Here is a 20,516-nt window from a genome sequence, read left to right on the forward strand (position 1 = left end):
TACAAAAAATTAAACTTTCTGTTAGGAATGTTAAATTATTCCAGGTACACTAGTAACACAAAAAGGTAATTTTTTGTGTTGTGTATTCAATGCAGGTTACCTTTTTTTTAATTCCTATATTTAAAAAAAAAAAAAAAACCACACGTTTCAAGAATTGGTCACTTTGAGCTATTTATAGCTTAAAAACTTGACGTGTTCCACTAAAACTGAGATCATTTTTGGACTCTGCAACCAAAAAGTAGTCAAAAACAAGAGACAAATCTGTCTGCCAACAACTCATTGTGCCCCAATGTAGTTAATCATCAAGAGCAAACCCAAAAGTTTTTCAAGGGAGGCACTATTGATTTTTAATTATCTATTGCTATACATTGTGGTATATCTGTATGTTATCTCTTTTCCAAATATTTTACGAATAAACTCCTGAAGTACAGTGACCTCTCACTTACGCGGGACCAAAGAGGACAACAAAAGTTTCGCTCACAAGTGAGATTCACGCACAAGTGAAAAATCCAAAAATAAGTTTAAATGCAATAAGTTAACATTAGTTATAGCAATACTAATAGTACACTACTAATACTAATGAATAAATATGCACATATTTTTTCCATTTATTCATTGTAATTCAATAAGAGTAAAAATTTGAAGTTGTATGTTTTCCCATTTCGTACATACTGTACAGTACATAAATAAAATTCCAAAAACGCCTACAATAGGTTGCGTGATCAGTGACATAGTCTAAGACGATGCAAAAGATCCTCATAGGCTACTTCAATGCTTACCGCTTGGCTACGAGTTTTAGTGACATCAACCTTTTCGTATATAACCAGTTCTCCCATCTCGGTGCCAATCACAAGACTAATCCCCCCACCCATTGCACGCCAGTGCCAAAAAAAAAAAAAAAACTTGTTCTTGGAAGAATCCAAACAATGGACCAAGAGTGTGTGAATGCATTCTAAGAGACAGAACAAGAAGGGTACAAATCTTCCGATAAGCAAAGCATAGACAGGTGATTTAACTAAAACTTGAAAAAGTTTTATTGAGCATAAGTGAAAGGAGCATTTTAGCTTTCATGTATAAATAAATAAGAGTTAACATTGTTTTCCTATATCGCTGGCCGGGGCCATGAGAGTCACACATAAATTTTGATTAATCAGTTTTTTCATAGTTGACGATCTGAAAGACTTTTAAATTTAAGAAGCTGCATTCTAAATGTTTAAACAAAAATGAGCAAAAAATGTTTCATGTTAAATGCATATTTCACATAAAAAGAAAATGAAACATTGAGGAATAATAATATACTATTTTACATCATTCGTGATTGTATATTGATGAGTGAATGAAACACATGAAAGATGAATCAAAAGAGTTGTGTTGAAACATTTGGCAGCAGAATTGTTGGAAGCAATATAACGTATTACTAGTTGTGCTTATTACTCTTCCACCCCATCTTAAATCAAGGGCATATTCTTCACTAATCTTTGAAACCTGGTGCCACTGCCAAAATATTCTTGACTTTTTGCTGAAAGTAAGGGGTCTACTCATACGAATGTTTCTGATCTGTGAAAGTTGGAAGTGGACTTAAAATGGAATCAATATAACAATAAATTTATGATTTTCGATTTTTCTGAGCCGGAGTAAATCTTGAAACTTCTGCCTTAACCCATCTCTTTTCAAGTTTTTATCTCGAGTTTCAATATGGAGAGAAAAAAAAAAAAAAACACAGAAGTAGGGTGAATTTGTTACCTGGGGAAATGACCCCAGCTTGATCTTCCTAGATTTGGCTCTGTCTTGTTACAGAGCATGCAAGTTTGGGAAAAGTTGCCACCCTCTGAAGTTTTTAAGCATTTCTGACTATGTTTGGGGTGAAATGGAAGAAACTTTGTACTTTGGACCTGCTAGCCCATGTCAAAAGTAAGTTAACTTTTCGTATTGTCTTGACCTGTAATTATAGTCTTCATAAATTTAAAAAATGGGGCAGAGTAAAACCAAAAGAAAGCTTTACTTTTTCAATAAGGAGATTTTTAGTACAGTTACTGATGAAATAAAACTACTCTTATCAAGAACTCTTAAAGAAATGGATGTGTCCAAGTAAGTAAGTAAATAATTAAAAGTAAGATAAATGACATAATTTGATTGATCTCTTAAAATTCTTGAAGGGAAAGAAGTGTCCTATCATAGAGCTTTAACCGTAAACAGCCCCGGATCTGCTTACCCGCAGACTCCACAGCGTGGGGGGGGGGGGGGGGGGGTCACATCCTTAAAGGGCCCAACAGCCTAAGAAATTTGAAGAAAAAAAAAACACCGAGATTTATTAACATATTAACGTTGCAAATATGCACCACTGGTCTCTGGGGAGGAGCCCTACCAGATTTTGTTGCGGGGGGGGGGGGGCTCAAAATTTATAGATCTGGGCCTAAAAACAAGTTATTTCAACCTTAAACTTATTTGTGCTTTGTAGTTCGGTTGTGATGAAAAGACATTTTAAATTATTAAGCTATTTTATTTTCAACACAACTAGTTTATTTTATCTTATTAATTAATTAAAATCATTTCATAAATTAATATTACCTTATTTTTATTCTATGCTATCTTTTTAATTTTAAATACCTTTATGGCGTCATATCAGAGAAAGAAACAGCATTGAGTTAACCCAGCACAACAAACTGTAAGGAAGCATTTTTTTTACTACTTATTCCTCAGAAATTATTTTGCCTGTAAAAACTAGCAAGCAAATTTCAGTTCGCTTTTAAACATTAACAGAAACAACCCGCTATTAAAAATTAGCCACCACCATCCATTTACCATCACCAGTTTCAGTGAATTCTAAAATTTGAAAAATGTGCAAAGCAAATCAATTTTAATGAAGCTACCCACTGAATATTGTTTTTTATTATATGAAGTGTTCTGATTTTAAGGTTATCTAATACGAATCATTTTGTTTTGTCTGTATCTTTCTTTTCCCTCAAAGCTTCTGTTTTTCACATGTAATCATCATAAATCACCTTTGATTCTAAAGACATCCTTAGTTTTGTTTTTATTCCAGGGTGCCCACCTAGAGGGGGGGGGGGTCATGGTGCAGACTACGGCATTGAAATTTTTAGGGGGGTCTTGCTTTTGGAGGAGGCTTCGTGATATTTAGGGGGGGTGCGCCCTTGATCTTAGGGAGGGTGGGCACCCCTGTTTATTCAAAACCTCAATTTGAATAAATCTAGAATTCATCAAAAGAAAATTAAAGAAAGACACAGTCAAAGTATCGTAGATATTTATCACTTACCATAATCCCATAGCTCTTAATCAGAATATACTCATTTTATTGAAATGAAAATAATAAGTGCATATTATTTTAATGGAGAAGAATATATTTTTCTCTATATCGCTTAATGTACTGTACTTGTAAAAAAAATAAAGAGCTTTAAACTCATGACAAAATCAAATATTTGATACTTTTACAGCATTACCATTGAATATTCAGTCAAGGCAAAATTCATTGGCATAAAATATTGAAGGTTGAAAGGGAAAAAAAAGCTTAGTATATACTAAATTGGCTCATACAGTGAAATCTCAGTTGCAACGAATACCAATACACAGTAGCGCCGATTCGGGGAAGCAACCCCCACCCCATTTTTTATGGTTCATTTATTTACTTTATTTTCCAATTTAGGAACCAAAACTAGAATTTATAAGAAATGCAGAAGTGGCAAAACTTAATAATAATTGCTTCTTTCACTTTGTATATCTGTTTAAGAAACACTATTTAGCACAAGCAGTAACTTTTAGTTTATGTACTCATTTTTCAGACATTAGTAAATCAATTCTTTAATGAAAACGAGCCATACTTGCTTAATGAAATTATTACCAAGCATTTGTGACATCCAGCCCCCCCCTAAGAGCAAGGGCGCCCCCCCTAAAGGGAAAAGTAACCCACAAAACAACCTCCCTAAAAATTTGAATGCCACAGTCTGTGCAATGACCCCCCCCCCCCTTTTAATGAGCACCTTTGCTGATATCAAAAAATACTTTCGGGTAAATATTGCGAGTCTAATTCATGTCTAAGTGTTTCTTTGGAGAAAGTTATTGTGTGCATAATTCATCAAAATCTTAAGAAAAACATGAGTTCAGCTGTTAAATTTGCACTAGTTATCATTCATATGCTCCAAAAACCATCCTTAGCAAAACTTTGTATTTTTTTTTCTTTCATTTTTTTTGCTGCCGCTAAAAATCCTATGGCTTTAAGTTGTCTTTTTTTTTACCCCCCCCCCCCCCTTTTAAATCCCAATTGCTGCCTCTGCCAAAACAAGGAAATATCAATTTCAACAAAATAAATTTTCAGTCCTGATTTAATTTCCATTGCATTCTTGAATTCTGTTACAACAAATAACAAAATTTGGGATTCCTTGAAATTTGCTGTAACGTGGTCCGTGATCTCACTGTAAAACATGATATTCTTACGAATTTCTAATGTTTAAAGGTAGCAATTTATTATTTAAACTTTTTTATAGTTTTTCCTTTCATCTTCAACTTTTTGTACATGCATTTAAATTGAATCTGCCAGTGAATTTCGTTTCGTAAAAGTAGTTAAGTAGCGCCTGCAGTTCGAAAGTAGTTTGTAATCACTACATTAAAATAAATAAATATAAAAAGTTGCAGTTTTCTACATTTATAACAAAGAAGTTAATTGAAACAAAAATATAGTTTTTTAACCACTGATAATTCCCAATATTATTAGGTACTAAGAGTTTCTAGCTGTGGAGAACTTTTTTTTTTTTGCTGTCAAATGATTTTTATTTTATTTTATTTTTTTGACTGCTTTTAAATGTTATTATTCAATGTTACATTGACGCCTGGGGCACACTTCTAAGTACCTTTTAAACTCCACTGCGAAATTTTTATGGCTTGAATGATTTTGTTTGAAACCTAACAAGTTTCATATCTGTATTCATGTTTTAGATTAATAATGCAAACATTAAAAATTTTGTATTACGCGCCAGCTCGGTCTGTTTGTTTTGCTTTAGACAGTTACAGTTAAGTCATTAACTTGTTTCGTTTTAAGTAACTAAATTAACTGAAATTACTAGAAAAAGAAATGGATTGCTTCGTAAAATGCATTAAATAAATAAATTGAATAATTTAAAAATATTTTATACAGAAAAGACAGAAATTAGTGCATGAATTATAATAATTAATATGGTAGTGATAGTTGGCAACATCTCCAGTTTATGGCTTCTAAGAAGTAGAAGTACTTCTTGTTTTTGTTTATGTATTAACAAATAATCGTAATTTCTACGATTTTATACGTTGATTTAATTTTTTTCTCATTTATAATTTTGTAATCAGTGCTGTAGCTATGTTTTCCTAACGTAAATCTGCACGAAGAAGTATCAAAAACAAAACATGGCTTCCTTTTCTGTCCTCCCTTTCGAAATCATTGAAAATATTTTGAACTCAGAATGTATTTCGGGTGAGGACATTTGTAGAATTTCATGTGTTTCTCAAGCTTTCAACATTGTCTCTAAAAGCAACAAATTGTGGGAAAAGAAATATGAACAAAGGTAAGATTTTCAAATTGCGTAACATTAAAGTATTTTTGAACTCTGGTGTATCTTTGTGACATTGAGAGTGCAATGAAATCAAGAATTTCCAGGTTCTTATATTTTTCAGTGCAGAAACACACGATAGTAAAATATCACCAACCCTCTGAAAAATACTATATAATTTAAAATATCTGCCTAAATTGTACTTGTTGAAGTTGCCTAATTTTTCTTTGAAGCTTGAGTATTTCTTAGAATGTCTTTCCTTTTTTAATCTAAAAAAAATCCTTCAATTTCCGCGAAAATTGATCTTGGTAATAAACATACTCTGATGTGTCCATTTTAAACTATCTTATCCAGGCTAAAACATAATTGCAGGCAGGGGCGGATCTAGAGGGGGTGCATGGGGGCCATGGCCCCTCCCAAAGCCTTGTAATTGTAGGAATTTCTTTAAGGAAAAAAAAGGGAAAATATTATGAGAAGATAACAAAATTCAGCACATGCTTTTTACTGAAAAAGAAGTATAGGCCTTAACTGGGAGATAAATTATATCCCTATCCTCAAAACAAAATTTTTATTTCCAAAATTTTTCTCCATCATTTCTTGATTTCAACTACAGACATTTGGACGATCTCTAAATGCTGCTATTCTCAGAGTATACCTATTGTTTACAAGATCAAAGAGAGCCCAAATTTTCGTTTTTATGGCTTCAATTTCGGAACTAAGGGGAGAGCCCCCTTTTCCCATGCGTTTTCACAAATGACTTGATAAGCAAAAAACTGCATTTTAAGTCTTTTATTTGGAAAATATATCAACGGAAACAAGCTTATCCATCCCTTATCACTTAACTTGCTTAAAAGCAACTTAAATGAATTTTTTGGGACTTCAATCAGAAATGATTTTTGATAAGATCCCCTCCTCCCTAGTTTATATCGTGACGATAGCTTTAAAAGGAGATTTTTGGAGGAGCTCACGAATCTTCCATACCTTTCTGAAATATGTATAAATATAGTTAAAAATAGAATTTTTAGAGCCTCAAAGGCAAAGTATTTCCTGGAAGGAAGGATTCTAAGCACCTTCACACTTCCTTTAATGTAAGCAAACATTACCTAAAAGTGCATTTTTAGGCTGGACAGCTGAAGGAGCTAGAAGAGCATCCGTCCTCTTCTAACTTCTCAATGTAAAATGACAGAATATTTTGGTTTCTAAACTTTATTTTAAAAAAATATTTTGGGACCAGCGTCCGAAACCTGACTTTTCTCCGTACATCATCAAAAATTGACAAAATGCGTTTTTAGTTTCCTAATTTTCAAAAATTACTCGGAAGTTTAAATTTTGAAACATTTTTGAGGGAGATTCCTAAATCCAACCCCTCACCTAATGTCTCGATACCCCGAAAATTGAGTTTTTAGAACTTCATTTTAATAAAATTTCTAAGGAGTTCGGAGTTAGTTCAGAAATGTCGGATGGCCCCTCCCAAAACAATCGGCTGGATCCGCCACTGATTGCAGGAGTCTCATCCGCTAAAATCTCATAACACTCAGTTGCGCTGTCAGTAGCACTAATCAGCAACAGCACAGTTGTTTTTTGGGACAAATAATATAGGTTCTTGTTTTGCACTTTTTTGGTGATTTTAATTCATTTATTGCTGGTGTAAAAACAAAAGATTTTGTAGTTGGTGAGATTCGACAATCAATTTCTAAATTCTTCGGCTGCCATAAACTTGTAGATATTGGCAATCACTTTAAACCAGGGTTGCCTAACTGAAGGGGGGGGGGGGTTGAGGGGTATTTTTCTCGTTATTTTGGGGGGCTCTTGATTTTGGGGGAATCTTCGCAGATATTTAAAAGGGACGCCCTTGCTCTTGGTGGGGGTGGGTACCTTGCTGTTTAAACTATTTTTCCATTGTCACCAAGAGAGAAAGTTCACAAGTCACGAAACCAAAGTGATGTACGTACCTTTAATGGAAAATTCCCATGTTTCTTAGTATGGTTTAAAGAAGTCTGAATTATTTTGCGTTGTCTGTTAATGACTCCATGTTTTTATTTATTTATTTAATTTTTCAATGTATCCAATTTTTAGTTTCAGACACAAAGATGGGTCATTGACCATTGTACATAAGCAATTTCAGAAATGACATTCATTTGCCATGAGAAAATTTCCCTCATAGACGTGTAATTCCCACCTGTTATTGTGAAATTGACCCCCCTCAATAGCTTGTATATTTTTGAAATCTATGCCATTCTCTTGTAACATACTGTTATGAGTTTGCAGATAGTTTTGAGTTGTGTGTGCAGATACTTTTTTAAACACACTATGCTGATTGTAATCAGCAGAGTATGATAAAATGTTAGATTTTAAAGTCACAGTATGGGATCCCAAATCCACAATGCTCGACACCGCGACCTTTCCGGATTTCGGATTAAGGCTCAAAAAATAGTGAACTCTCTTCGTGCGGTTATTTGTAATGTTTTTCCTGGTTTATTTTATGAATGTTTTTCCCTGAATAACTACAAATTGCATTAATTCCCAATTGTTTGCTCTTAGATGGCCAGACCTCTTTCCACTCTTCCCTTCCGACACAGACTGGAGAAATGAATATCGATTGCGCTTTCATCATAAAGTATCTGTGGCTCAAAAGTTGGATATACTGTCTGAGGAATACTATCACCAAGATAACGTATCAAATGATGCATTTTTCCAAATCCATGCAGTCTGTGAGGATCACCCATTTGCATACAACATTTTAATTGATGAGCTTGAGTGTATTATTAATGATCCTAATAGGTGATGTTTATTATTTTTTTTACTTAGTCTTCATTAATTCAAACTTTAATGATTTTGCCAATTGAGGCAATATGAAGCAAAGGGATGTAAATGGACATTTTCAAGTTTTGAGTAAAATGCATTTGAAGTTCCTGTCCTAAGTAAGCTTTCATTAAAAAGTTTTTCTAAATCATGCTGTATATCAGTAGGAGGGCTACTAGTACAATCTCTTGCACCAAAACAGAATAAAGGTTCACCTACCATTTATACTAGTTTTTTCCAAATTTTTAATTTTGGCACTTGCATCCCTTTGCTTCTCACCAGGGTTGGCAAGGTTTTGGACACTACGGTAAAAACCAGGGTAAAAACCCTGGTTTTTACCGTCCTGTCCAAAACTGTCCGAAAGTGTCCAAAACTATATTTTTAGAGAAATTGTATTTTGTGAGAAAACATCAAAAACACAATGAAATGTATCAAAGTAATGTTTCATATTGAACATTTATTCAATGTGAACATTAAACTTATTTATGCAGCTGATTTTAATCTAGTTACGTAGAAATTGAATTCTTGATTAAAATTTTAATTTGTGCAATTGATTTGTCCAATTTACATGAGTTTATTTATATTTCTTTATTGATAATAGTAACCAAATTTCTCTATGTTTATGCATGTGCAAATCAAAACAGAGTTGGCAAGTTTTTACCATCCTGTTCAAAATCCTTGTGTCCCAAACTGTCTGAAAGTGTCAAAAACTATTTTTTGAGAAACTATATTTTGTGAGAAAATATCAACAGGAAGAACAAAATGTGTCAAAATTATATTTAGTTAATATTTTTATTCAATGTAAACATTCAAGTATAAATAAATATATGTGAAACTTATTTATACAGCTGATTTAAATGTAATTACGTAGAAACTAAATTCTTCATTAAGAATTTCAATTTGTACCCATGTGTTCCCCCCTCCCTCCCCTCTCCAACCAAATTTTTGGACATTTATGCAAAAGAAAGTGTTCAAAATAAAGTTTAGTAATTGACTTAAATGCAATAAATTACAATTTTTTGTACTAGTTACAGAAAGTATTATATTCAAAATATAAGCTAAAAAAGGAGTAGCATAAGTTTTCGAATATAATTGTCCAATCATCGATTTCTCATTCTTTATTCTGATTTAAAAAATAATTTTCATTCAAAATCATGTAAAACTTATTTGTAAAAACCATTAAAAAAAAATTAAGTGCTTTTTTTTGCACCTAAATATTGCACATTTAACAACATTTCTTTGAGTTATAAATGGAACTGAAATTAGTTGTCTTGGTAGTGTTGTGAATTTCCTTTCATAAATTTACCAACTGTTACAAAAAGGAGTTTTTGGCAATTTGTTTAAAGATATTTTGAAATGAACATTTTGGAGAGAAATATTACCAAATATTCATTAAACCTCATTAATATCTATATTTATGCATTACGAATATTGCAGTAAATACAAATTAATTAGATTACACTTCTTTAACTTAGCATACTTTTGGACAGTTTCGGACAGTTTTAAACAGTTTTGGACGCTAAAAACCACCCATACTGTCCTAAACTAGTTTTAGACAGTCCAAAACCCAACCCTGCCTCACTGCCTCAATTTTTACAGATGTAGGGGACAAAATAATTTTTAGCAATCTTAATTACTCCTTTTATTTTACTCTCTGGTTTGAGACTGTAGGAAGGATGAGATGCTCTGGGCTAAAAAAAGGGGGGGGGGGATGGTGATTCATGTTACAGCAATCTTCTGCAGAGTCATAATTGAAGCTAGGGTAAATACCATGTTACTTGCTTGTAAGTTGACTCCCTTGCTTTCAGAGAAAAAATAGAAATTCTTTTGTAGGTCAATGCTTCCACTATAGAGAAGAAAAATGCTTGTGTGCATGAAGTTGAGTTTTTTGGAAACCAACAAAACATTTAATAGCAATTAAAGAAAAAAAGTAATTATCATTTTTACAGTTGGTCATGAAGGATTTTCATACACTCAGTTCTAGAAATAAGACAAAATCTAGGCATTTTGATGAAGCCTATTATATGTTTCTAGGCTTCAAACAAGCAACCTATGTACCATTTTTAATGAATCACTTTTGTGTATCCAAATGTATATATTTTTTACTAAACACTGCTGATATGCACTGCTGTATGTTACACTCTGCTGATGGCATGTTTGTAAAATACACAAAAGACAAAATTAATAGCATGAAAATTACTTTTTACCGATATATTCTTTGAGCCAATCACGAGTCTCAATTACAATAAGTCAGAAAGAGAAAAAAGGCTTCAATGTGATCCAAAACTTTAGGTGTCAAATTTAGCACCTGGGGTTGACATCTATGTCTTACACTGCATACATTCATGTATGAAAATATTGTGCATTTATTGAGACTTGAAAAGAATTCGCCAGAGTCGTTAATATACATTTAGAATAGTAATAAAACAACAAATTTTGTTGATATGGTATATTTGCAGTGGGTAAAAATGAGAAGAAAAAAAACTAGTTTTAATTTGAAAATGGTTCTAATTTTAAGATTGTACCATCCAACTTTGATTTTCTGTTTGTTGCATTGGTCATTCACAGGTTTTGCACTGCTGCTTGGCATTTGTGTTTTTTTTGTAGTAGCTTGGTTTTTCGTTTCCGCTATTGTTTTTGTGTTTTTACTTAAGAACTATGTTTGAAAAAAAGTTAAAAATATTTCTTAAAAGATTAAAAAAGCTTAATATTTAGCCAAAGACACAATCAAAAAAATAAACTAGTAGTAATGTGACATGTCTAATGAAAGCATGCCATACTTAGTAAATAATTCTTTTCAAATCCAGTCACAGGGTAATTAGTTTCCAAATAATATGTATTAGTTTATTTAAGATTATTCCGTTTTATTTCTATAGTTTTCCTCACACTTTTGTAATATTTAAGTTTGTATTATCATGTAAAAAAAATTTCAAGTCGGACAAATAGCCTTTCTTAGTTTAACTGATCTGCTTAAGAAATTTTAGTTTTTGATTGTAGTAATTTAAAAACTTCTGTTTTAAATCTTTTACCTTCACCACATAGTTCATTCACATTTTTAATGATTTTAATTTTCTGAATCTGTACTTTTTATTTACATTTTTCTTTTTCTTTCTTACTTCTCATTTTTTAACTAAATATATTCTTATTTCAGTCACTTGAATTTAACTCAGAAGTACTATGCTAAAAGAGCATTGCGTTTTATAAGACATAAGCAGTTAGAAGTCCTATGGAGAAAGTTTTTAGCACAGCCTGTTGAAAATATATCCTTGATCGAAGGTAAATACATTTTGAGACTACTTGATGTCGATGGCATAGATTTTTGTTAATAGTTGATAGATTTTTGCTAAATTCCAGACAATTTCCATATCTTTCTTTTGAAGTTTTATTTTTCAGTTTTTTAATCTTTCAATTTTGATTAAAAACTCTTGCCTGCTTACCTGAAAGGAAATTGTGTCTGTTGAAATACTTTGTTTGATGCCCTATGTTTATTACTTCATTAGCAAAGGATAATTTAAATCATTTTGTGAGAAAGTTTTTATATTTAGTTTTAATGTTTGAAATATAATGTAAAATTTGTAATCATCACCAGAGTAAAGAATCCTAAGTTTTTTTGTCATATATAGTGGAAATCACATGAAAAGTAACATTTTGTAAATGTGTGTACAATTTCTTGGCCAAACAAATAGTAGAAAGGAAGAAATTATCGCAAAACCCTTAACAATACTTCTGGACCTAGGCAATTTTCCATGTTCATATTTTTCTCTTAAGGTTTTGAACTGACATAGGTGTTGAAATCTTGCTAAAAGTTGGCATGAATGCATGTTTAATAACTTGGAAAATATAATGAAGCATTAGTTTAAGGCCTTTTGTCATTCCATAAAAATCTTTTTTTAATGTTTTAGTTATGTGAATTGTTTTTGATCAGTTTTTGTAATTTTACTTAAAATTTTTTAGGAGCTTGCATGATTTCACAATGGTGTCAGCCTACTAGTATTCACTGTACAAAAGATGTCATACCTCAGCTAAATGATATAGTAGATCTAGTTTTTGCAAAAGTAAAGGCAATATCTCCGAGGCATCCTGTTGTTGCTCGAGGATTGTTGCTGCCCTGTAAGTATGCATAATAATATCTTCGATTGAAAAAAGTTATTTAAAATTTGAAAAAAAGAAAAAAAAAACTTTTCTAAATCAAAGGAAAAAAAACCCCACCAGTTCACTTTAGCATTAAAGTTCGGGTTTTTTACTCAAAGTCAATAATATATTATGATGTTTAGAGTTGTTATCAAATAACTAATGAAAGTGCTAATATTTCTGCATTGTGAAATATATTGTGATAAATTTTCCTTGAGTACGTGATCTGTTTTTTTATTTATTTTTAATGTTCTATTTTAAGTTTAAAAAAAATAAATAATGTATTACTGATTTGCAATCCTCTTTTTTCCTTATTTATATACAGTGAAACCTCTGAATAGCGGACAGTCAAGGGACCAAAAGTTTTGTCCGTTATTGGGAGGTGTCCGCTATTAGGAGGAACTACTTAATTTACCTTTTTCAAAATGGGCTGTTGTTCCCTTTGTAGAACACAATCGAAACATTGCGAAAGGTTTATTACATTTTACGTCAAATGTAATTAATCTGTTTTTTTCTTAATAAAGGTATACTGACAGCACACACTTGTCTTAAAAAGCATTTAATCAATTAAAGTAATCAGTTAAAACAGTTTGACATCTCTTTTTTGCATTACCAACGGCGGCGATTCGACGGAGCAACCCCCCTCCCCCCAACACTTATTATGGTTAATTTATTTATTTTACCTCGAGTATCACTATTGCATGATTGACAGTTGGCAATATGACCTTGAATATGGGCAAATCTTCTTTTCATGTCTAAAAATTAAACAAGCCAACGAAACAACGGCGCCATAAAGTCGACTACTACCAGCGCCGGTCTGCTCAATTGCATCTCCTGAGAGCCGTAGTTAGAAAAAGCGCCCAGTTTCCTCTTTTTTATCTTAACTTTTAAATAGTTATTGTGAACAAAATTCATTAAAATCTTAAGAAAAACGTACGTTAATTGTTAGACTGACATCAGTTTTCACTTATCTGTTTCAATACTCTCAAAACTAGCCGTTACAAAATTATGACTTTTATTTTCTTTTTCATTTTTTGCTGCCCGCAAAAAGTACCATGCCTTTTATTTTTTTCTCTGCCCCCAACTTTTAAGCCCCAATCGCTGCTTCTGCCCATTACCACCCTTTTAATTCCAAGAAACAGTGATAAGGAAATGACGGGGGGGGGGGGATATCAGTTGTGGAGGATAAAAAGCTTTGTAAGGCAAGCAGTTACTAAGATATTCTGTGAAAAGAAAAAAAAAATGAAACTGCTGAGATTGCAAGGGAATTTTTTTGTGAAATAACTGTCCGTTATTCGGAGTGTCCGTTATTCAGAGTGAATTACATGGAATGGCCTATATTGAGGGACTGGGACTTGCAAAAATGTCCGTTAATGAGAGGTGTCCGTTATTCGGGAGTGTCCGTTAAGGGAGGTTTCACTGTATATACAGGGTTAGCATAAAAGAATATCCCGGTTTTAAAAAAATATTTTTCAGAAACTATTACACATAGCACTAGAAATGATACATAAAAATAAAGATAAACTGTCCAAGTTTTTTTGAACGTAAGTAACTACTTAAACGAGCACGTTCCGCACTAGAGCACTCAGAAATTCTTTCTAAGGATTTCATTGTCCATGTCCTTTAAGGGACATGGACAATCTTGAATGTTCCTCTCTTTTTAATTGGCTCTTTGTTATTATCTAATTTACTACATCTATTCAAAATTTAAGTTCTCAGTTCTCTCTTTTTTTCCCTCCTGATTCTTTTTTCTTTTTTTTTTTGATGTGATTATTAAATTGTTCTACATAAGTATGCCCTGGGCAAGTAAGTGGCAGTATCTGTAAGTTTTTTTTTTTCCTTTTACATTTGTGTTATCTCGAAAACTCATTTCTTGTAGATGCTGCCACTCACCTGCCAATAGTACAATCCATTGTGAAAACTTTGTAATTTTTATTTTTATTTAAAGCTGAAAATATTTCGAGTTCGTTGTGGGCGTCATCAGAATGCAAAATCATTTTGAGTTGCATAAATACTGTGATTTTTGAAGAACTGAAATATTTTGGCAACAGAGAAGATTTTTACTGTGCTGAAAACACATTTATTGATAAGGTAATTATGATGTATTGTGAAAGTGATGCATTAGATCTGATTAAACACTCTGGTAATATTTATTGCTAGAGGGGAAAAACTTGTTTCGCCGATGTAACATTAGCAGTATTTAAAAATGTGTTGCCTTTGAGTTAAAAAATATTTTATTTTACTTTTGGAAAATGGCCAAATTCTTGATTTTAAGTATTTTTGCAATTCATAAATTAATGCCTTCGTGTGAAAAAAGAAGAAGTAATAATACAGCATTAATGAGTACAAAGTTGCATTAAACTGCAGATATGTGTTTCAGGGTTATAAGGAACCATTTTTCAATTCAAAAGGAGTGAGTTTATGGTGAAAATGCATTTGAACAGTTTCCTGCAAATTTGGGTGCTTGCTAACATTGCAGTATTATCTTTTATTTTTACGGTTGCTTATGCCTCATAAAAGTTGCAAGAAATGTTTTCATAGCAATGGTAAAGGAATTTTGTCTTCACCTAAACCAGGGTCTGCCAGGGCAGCCTGCCCAAGTCCCTTTTCCCCTTCAGGTTCCTTGAAGTCCATTTTTTCATCCAATTGGTCCTCTCCAAATCCCCCCCCCCCCTTTTTTTTTGGTCCGTACTGAAAAACTTCAGTATTCTTAGGAAATTTTGATTTATTTAATATTTAGTTGTGGTTAAAACCATACCTTAAAGCATAAAAGTTTCTACATTTGTGCATTTCATTTTGTGGTAAAAAAATACATTGAAAAGTGCACTAGTAAATATTTATGTCTCCATATGAACTTGACTTGTTGTCGGAAACCTATTTGATTCTAAGAGCAAATTTTCTTTTTGCATCATTTCTCGAAAGAGCAAAATGCCTTTTTAAAAACTCTTTCTAAGTAGGCAAAATTGTATTGAGTGAATCTAAATTTTGTGAATTCATTTTTCATTGAATTGTTTTTCATAAAATTTGGAATAATTAATAGCATTTTGTGAAGGTCCACTATCCTAAAGATACAAAACTCTAGTTTTTTTTTATATCTTCAGGATTTTTCTTTCTGCAATTCAGGTGTCTTTTTAAAAAGCGATCTACCAAATTACAGCAAAGCACTGCAATTAGACAATCTAACCAACTATGGTTGAAAATCATAGCAACAGAAGTAATCCTCATTTTAACTTTTGAGAGTAAAGAATTATTTATTTGACATCTGTGCTGTTTCTGTGTCAAAAACTTTATTGTGGAAATGAAATTTAATGCATGCTTTTTTCTTCATTATACTTGCCATTTCTGAAAACCGAGAAATGTGAATTCCTATCATAAAGAACTTAAAAAAAGGATTTTTTTTGAAGTAATAATGGTAATAATATAAACTTTACCATATTAAAACTTTATGTTATTATTAAACTTTGTAATAGATCACCCTTTGGAAAAATTTCTTTTCAGAAATATACTTTAAAAATGTTTATGAGTTAATGTTAACTTACATAAGCTATTAAGTGTTTAAAATGTATAGAATTCAAATACAGTGTAATCCCATTTTAACAAAGTCCAAGGGACAAGCAAAACTATTTTACTGTGAGGATATTCCCTTGTACCGATATCACGAGCGTTGACATTGTTCTTATATAATTTGAGTTGATGATTACTAAAGTTTTTGCTCTAATGAGATTTTTACCATAGCAGATTTACTGCATTCTCTTATCCAGTAGAATCATGGTGGAAGTCTTAAAATATGTTGTCAAACACTGATACTTATCAAGAAATCATATGCTCGTGTAATGATGAAAATTTTTTAATTAAGTTGCAATCAAAAGATTATGTGGAACATATTTTTTGATACATAAGTCATTGCCCTTGTCATCAGAGTCATCAGTTTCAAATTTTATTTTAATACTCTTGCAAATAATGATTTATTCATCAAATAAAAATTCAAATAACACTAGGAGATACTATCACTTGTTCATTAAGCTCAAATCAAATTAAAAGAAAAAAATATCCACATGTTTTAGAAGAATAGAGCTATCAGCTTTTTGTCTAGTTTAAAGTTAAAGGGGGAAGCCCGTTTACGAGGCCGAAACTTAAGTGTTTTTTGTGAATTTGTTTCATGGGAAGAAATAATCAAAATGTGTTCAAACTTAGAGGATATTCATTCCTCTTTTGAAGTGCACTTTAATTTTTTCAAGTCATTTCCACCAGAAATAGTGGAGTTAGAAGCTGCTGTCCATGAGTGGTTGCAATCAAAACTGGTTGCTGGTGGGCATTACCGAAAAGCCACAATTTTTATCTGTAATCATTAATTTTTCTTTGTTGTTAAAAACATACTTCTTAAGAACATAAACCTAATTGTTATCAAAACAATTTAAAATTGCATGTTTTTGAAGTGTTTGATTACAATGTCATGTTTTTCTACCATTTTTTTTTTCACCTTTCTTGCATTATATATTTAAAAAAATATATATCAATAATATCATCTCAAAGGTAGGTTCATAGGGATTGTAATTGAATAAAAAATATTCACACAAATTTTCAAAACGATTGGTGAATAACTCTTAGAGCTAGAATGCCCACCAGTTGAAAAAAATTTGTTTCTTGAAAAATGCATTTAAGAAAAAAAACTGCTGTGAACATTTTCGAAACTTCAGTCACTTTAATGTTTATAACATCAGAGTTAATTGAAATTTTTCGTTGAAATTTTGGCAACATAGTCTTGAATAGTTATACTAACATTTTATAACATTTTTAAAAAAAGTAAATTTTTTAACCCCACTAAATTGGTTTCCTCCCTTAAGGAAAAAAAAAGCCCATCAAAAGATTTCTTAACACATATTTTGTGTAATATTTTTTTCAATGTAATTTGATATTTATATTTTTTGTGTTTTAGGTGTTACAGAAAAAAACGGGAATTCCAATCACTCTTTCAATTGTTTACCATTATATTGCTGCTAGACTTGGTGTTGCATGTCTTCCTGTCAGCTTTCCTGGACAGTTTTTACTCAAGTGGTTGGAACATACTGGGTAAGTTTATGCCTTAGTCAATTTATGACTACTTTATGGATTTTACAGCTTTCTGTTTTTCTTACGTAAATAAAATAACACAGTGAAATCCCGTTACAGTCAATGTCAGTACAACAAAGTACAGTAGGCGCCACTTAATGTGATCACTTTGGGACAAATACAATTTGATAACAATAACCAACTGATAACAATAACCGAAAAGAATCCAGCACACACAAAATAATTATTTTTTTCCAATTAAGGTGCATTTATTTTGGCAACATCAAATTAAAATCACAATGACTCAACTGAACGCAGTTTTAAATTATAAATTATTAAATTAACAGAATGGAAATATCAGAATCATAAAAAGTTAAAGCTAAATTATGCAATTTTGAATCACATAGTAATAGGTGAAGAAAAATATGACCGTTTTCCCTGATATTCGTAAACTAGTTTCAAAGCACATTCAGCTTTTCTATCTTTTCCAGCATGGTTTTGCTTGTTGTTTAAATTTTAATTTACTTCGCTTTGTTTTCAATCTCAACACAATTCTTTTGTAGTTTACAAAGTAATGGCAACAATGGAGGTCCTACATCAATGCCATGTCCAGCGACTGAATTTTTTTAGGTGCAAAAGAAAGTTTTCTTAGGAGGAGTCTGGTCACTGGGGATGAACTTTCTGTAGCTTCATTCCTAGAAAAATTTTGAATTGCTATTGAAAACCACAAAATACTACACAGAAAGTTAGTCTCGTCAGGGTTTGCCTATGTATTTCTGTTAATTGAGGAACAAAAGCAGGAAAAAAATTGAAAGTTTATGAAAAAGTGATAACAATAAACAAAGAAACTGATTACAATATCCGACTTTTTTAACGCGTGTTAACATACAAGCGTTCCGGGACTTCTTTATTCTGATAACATTAAGCGAATGATAACATTAACCGTGATCATATTAAGCGGCGCCTACTGTATCTGTTACAATGACACTAATTTTCAGTCCCAATTTGGTTTCCATTATATTGCTTGAAGTTCGTTATAACAAGCAAAATTGTGGTTCCTTGAAGTTTGTTGTAACAGGATTTCACTGTAAATATTTTTTCTTTCTATATTTCTTTATAATGTGTAGCATTGCTTTTGCGTTTTTTTTTTTTTTACGATGAAATAAAATACTACTTTTATGCAGAAAAAGGCAACTATGATCCAACAAAAAGATGTTATGAGTTTTCACCATAAGCTCACTTCTTTTACATTGAAAAGGAGTTCCGTATAACCCTCAAACATGTCTGCAATTTGTTGCAAATTTGTGGTCTTCAACGTTCTAACACCACACAAATGTATATATATATATATTTTTTTACTTTTCAGTTTAGGCTTCTTTTATTTTATTTATATTGTTTTCTAATGTTACCAATTTTTATGTACTTTATTTACCTTACAACCTTATTTGTGTGAAATAACTAGATCTTAATTTCAGGCGTACTGACAATGAAGCATACACATTTATTGATGTGTTTGAAAAAGGAGCTTTGAAAAGTTTAAAGGATTTAGATGATTTAGTTCCAGGCTATGATAATTTTAACTCATCCTGGTACGAAGCTGTTCCCCCTGTAAAAGTAAGCTATGTGTTTTGTGCTGTAATTGTTTGTAAAAAACTAAATTTGAAAATACTTTTGAACTCTCATAAATATTACTTTATACTTTATTTTGTTATTGTATAGAACTTTAAGTAAAACTCTGTGCTATAAATTTGCAAACAATAGCAATTTTGAAAAAAACTCGAATTCTTTTGTTTTGAAAGAAACTTCGATCACTATTAGGAACTTTTTTCTATTTCGTAAAGCAAAAAACCAACTCTGCATTCAAAATTTGTACAGTTTTCTCTATTTGTTGGTGTTATTATTAATTTACTGTTACAGTGAAACTTCTACGTCTGAGCGACCACATCCATTAACGACCACTTTTCTGAGGCACCGAATTTCCCCCGTATATGACTAATGTTAAAATACCTCTGGGAAAGACCATTGAAACCTCTCACAACGACCGGCAAATCGTAAACCTCAGCATTCAAAAATACCGGAATTTTTGTTAGAGAAAACTCAAAAAGAGAGAGACAACAGAAGAAAAGCAATAGAAAATAAAGTTAATGTGGACACAGAACAGTTTTCTTATATTAACAAAAGGTGGAAAGAAACCGGAATAAGGGATTAAAATCTTTCTCCAGTGGGTCCAAACGTGTTCCTTTCTTGCTGTCTCTACTTAGAACCTCGTTAAAGGCACAAAAAGGAGGACGTTGTTTTTCGGACCCTAGGGAAACTAAGGTGGCACATGAAAATCTCAAGGCAAGTCAAGTGTGCACCTTTCATTGAGGGAGGTTGATAAGAATAGAACTTTGTTAAAAGGTTGTTTCTTGGAATTTCTTGGTTGCTTACGGGAGAGGGGGGGGGTTAGAAGGGAGCATTCCTACTTCATCAGAGTGAACGAAATCTATTTTTAGTCCCTTTGAAAGCTCAAGAGTTGGTTTCAGTAAATTTGCATTCTGCTTTTCATCACCATACCATACATCACTGTCAGAATTTCGAAAAATTGAGCAATCTTACGCTCAAAAAAACGTGCAGAAGTCTTGAACTTACACAAGAAAAAAATCAGAAAGGAAATTAGCAGTAAAAAAAAAGAAGCTGTGAGTACAACAAACTCTAACAGAAATAGATAATCTTATCTTGCACTAATAATAAGGACTCATTATTAATTTATTTTTGCAGCTGAAAACTAAACTAGAAACTAAAGTTGTTTTAGGAAAAACAAAGAATCTGAAGCAGGCGAATTTTAAAGCTATTAGTTTTTAAATAGAAAAATCATGTAAAAAGTATATTTATATTTAAAATAAAGAAAAAATTTTTCTTTATTTAAATACATTCTTATGATACTGTTCTTGGTTAATACACTGCAGGAAGAAGGTATGTAACAACTATGGTGCTATATTTGCATGTTCGAAAATGACC

General features: G+C 31.8%; 1 protein-coding gene across 2 annotated transcripts in view; it reads left to right on the forward strand.

Annotated features, from left to right (window-relative positions):
- LOC129230619 (F-box only protein 21-like) overlaps positions 1–20,516 on the forward strand; it is an 85,522-nt gene that overhangs the window by 44,245 nt on the left and 20,761 nt on the right. The window contains exons 1-7 of one of the 2 annotated variants that reach the window (XM_054865035.1): positions 5,237–5,549; positions 8,076–8,315; positions 11,488–11,612; positions 12,291–12,446; positions 14,416–14,558; positions 17,404–17,537; positions 18,992–19,130. The exons of the other annotated variant lie outside the window; for it this stretch is intronic. Of the exons in view, the coding sequence (XP_054721010.1) occupies positions 5,392–5,549; positions 8,076–8,315; positions 11,488–11,612; positions 12,291–12,446; positions 14,416–14,558; positions 17,404–17,537; positions 18,992–19,130 (1,095 nt within the window). The 5' untranslated portion in view covers positions 5,237–5,391. Of the gene's footprint in view, positions 1–5,236; positions 5,550–8,075; positions 8,316–11,487; positions 11,613–12,290; positions 12,447–14,415; positions 14,559–17,403; positions 17,538–18,991; positions 19,131–20,516 lie in introns of those variants that run through there. 2 annotated transcript variants of the gene reach the window in all.

This window comes from Uloborus diversus, chromosome 9, assembly GCF_026930045.1.
Source record: "Uloborus diversus isolate 005 chromosome 9, Udiv.v.3.1, whole genome shotgun sequence".
Taxonomy (NCBI): Eukaryota; Metazoa; Arthropoda; class Arachnida; order Araneae; family Uloboridae; genus Uloborus; species Uloborus diversus.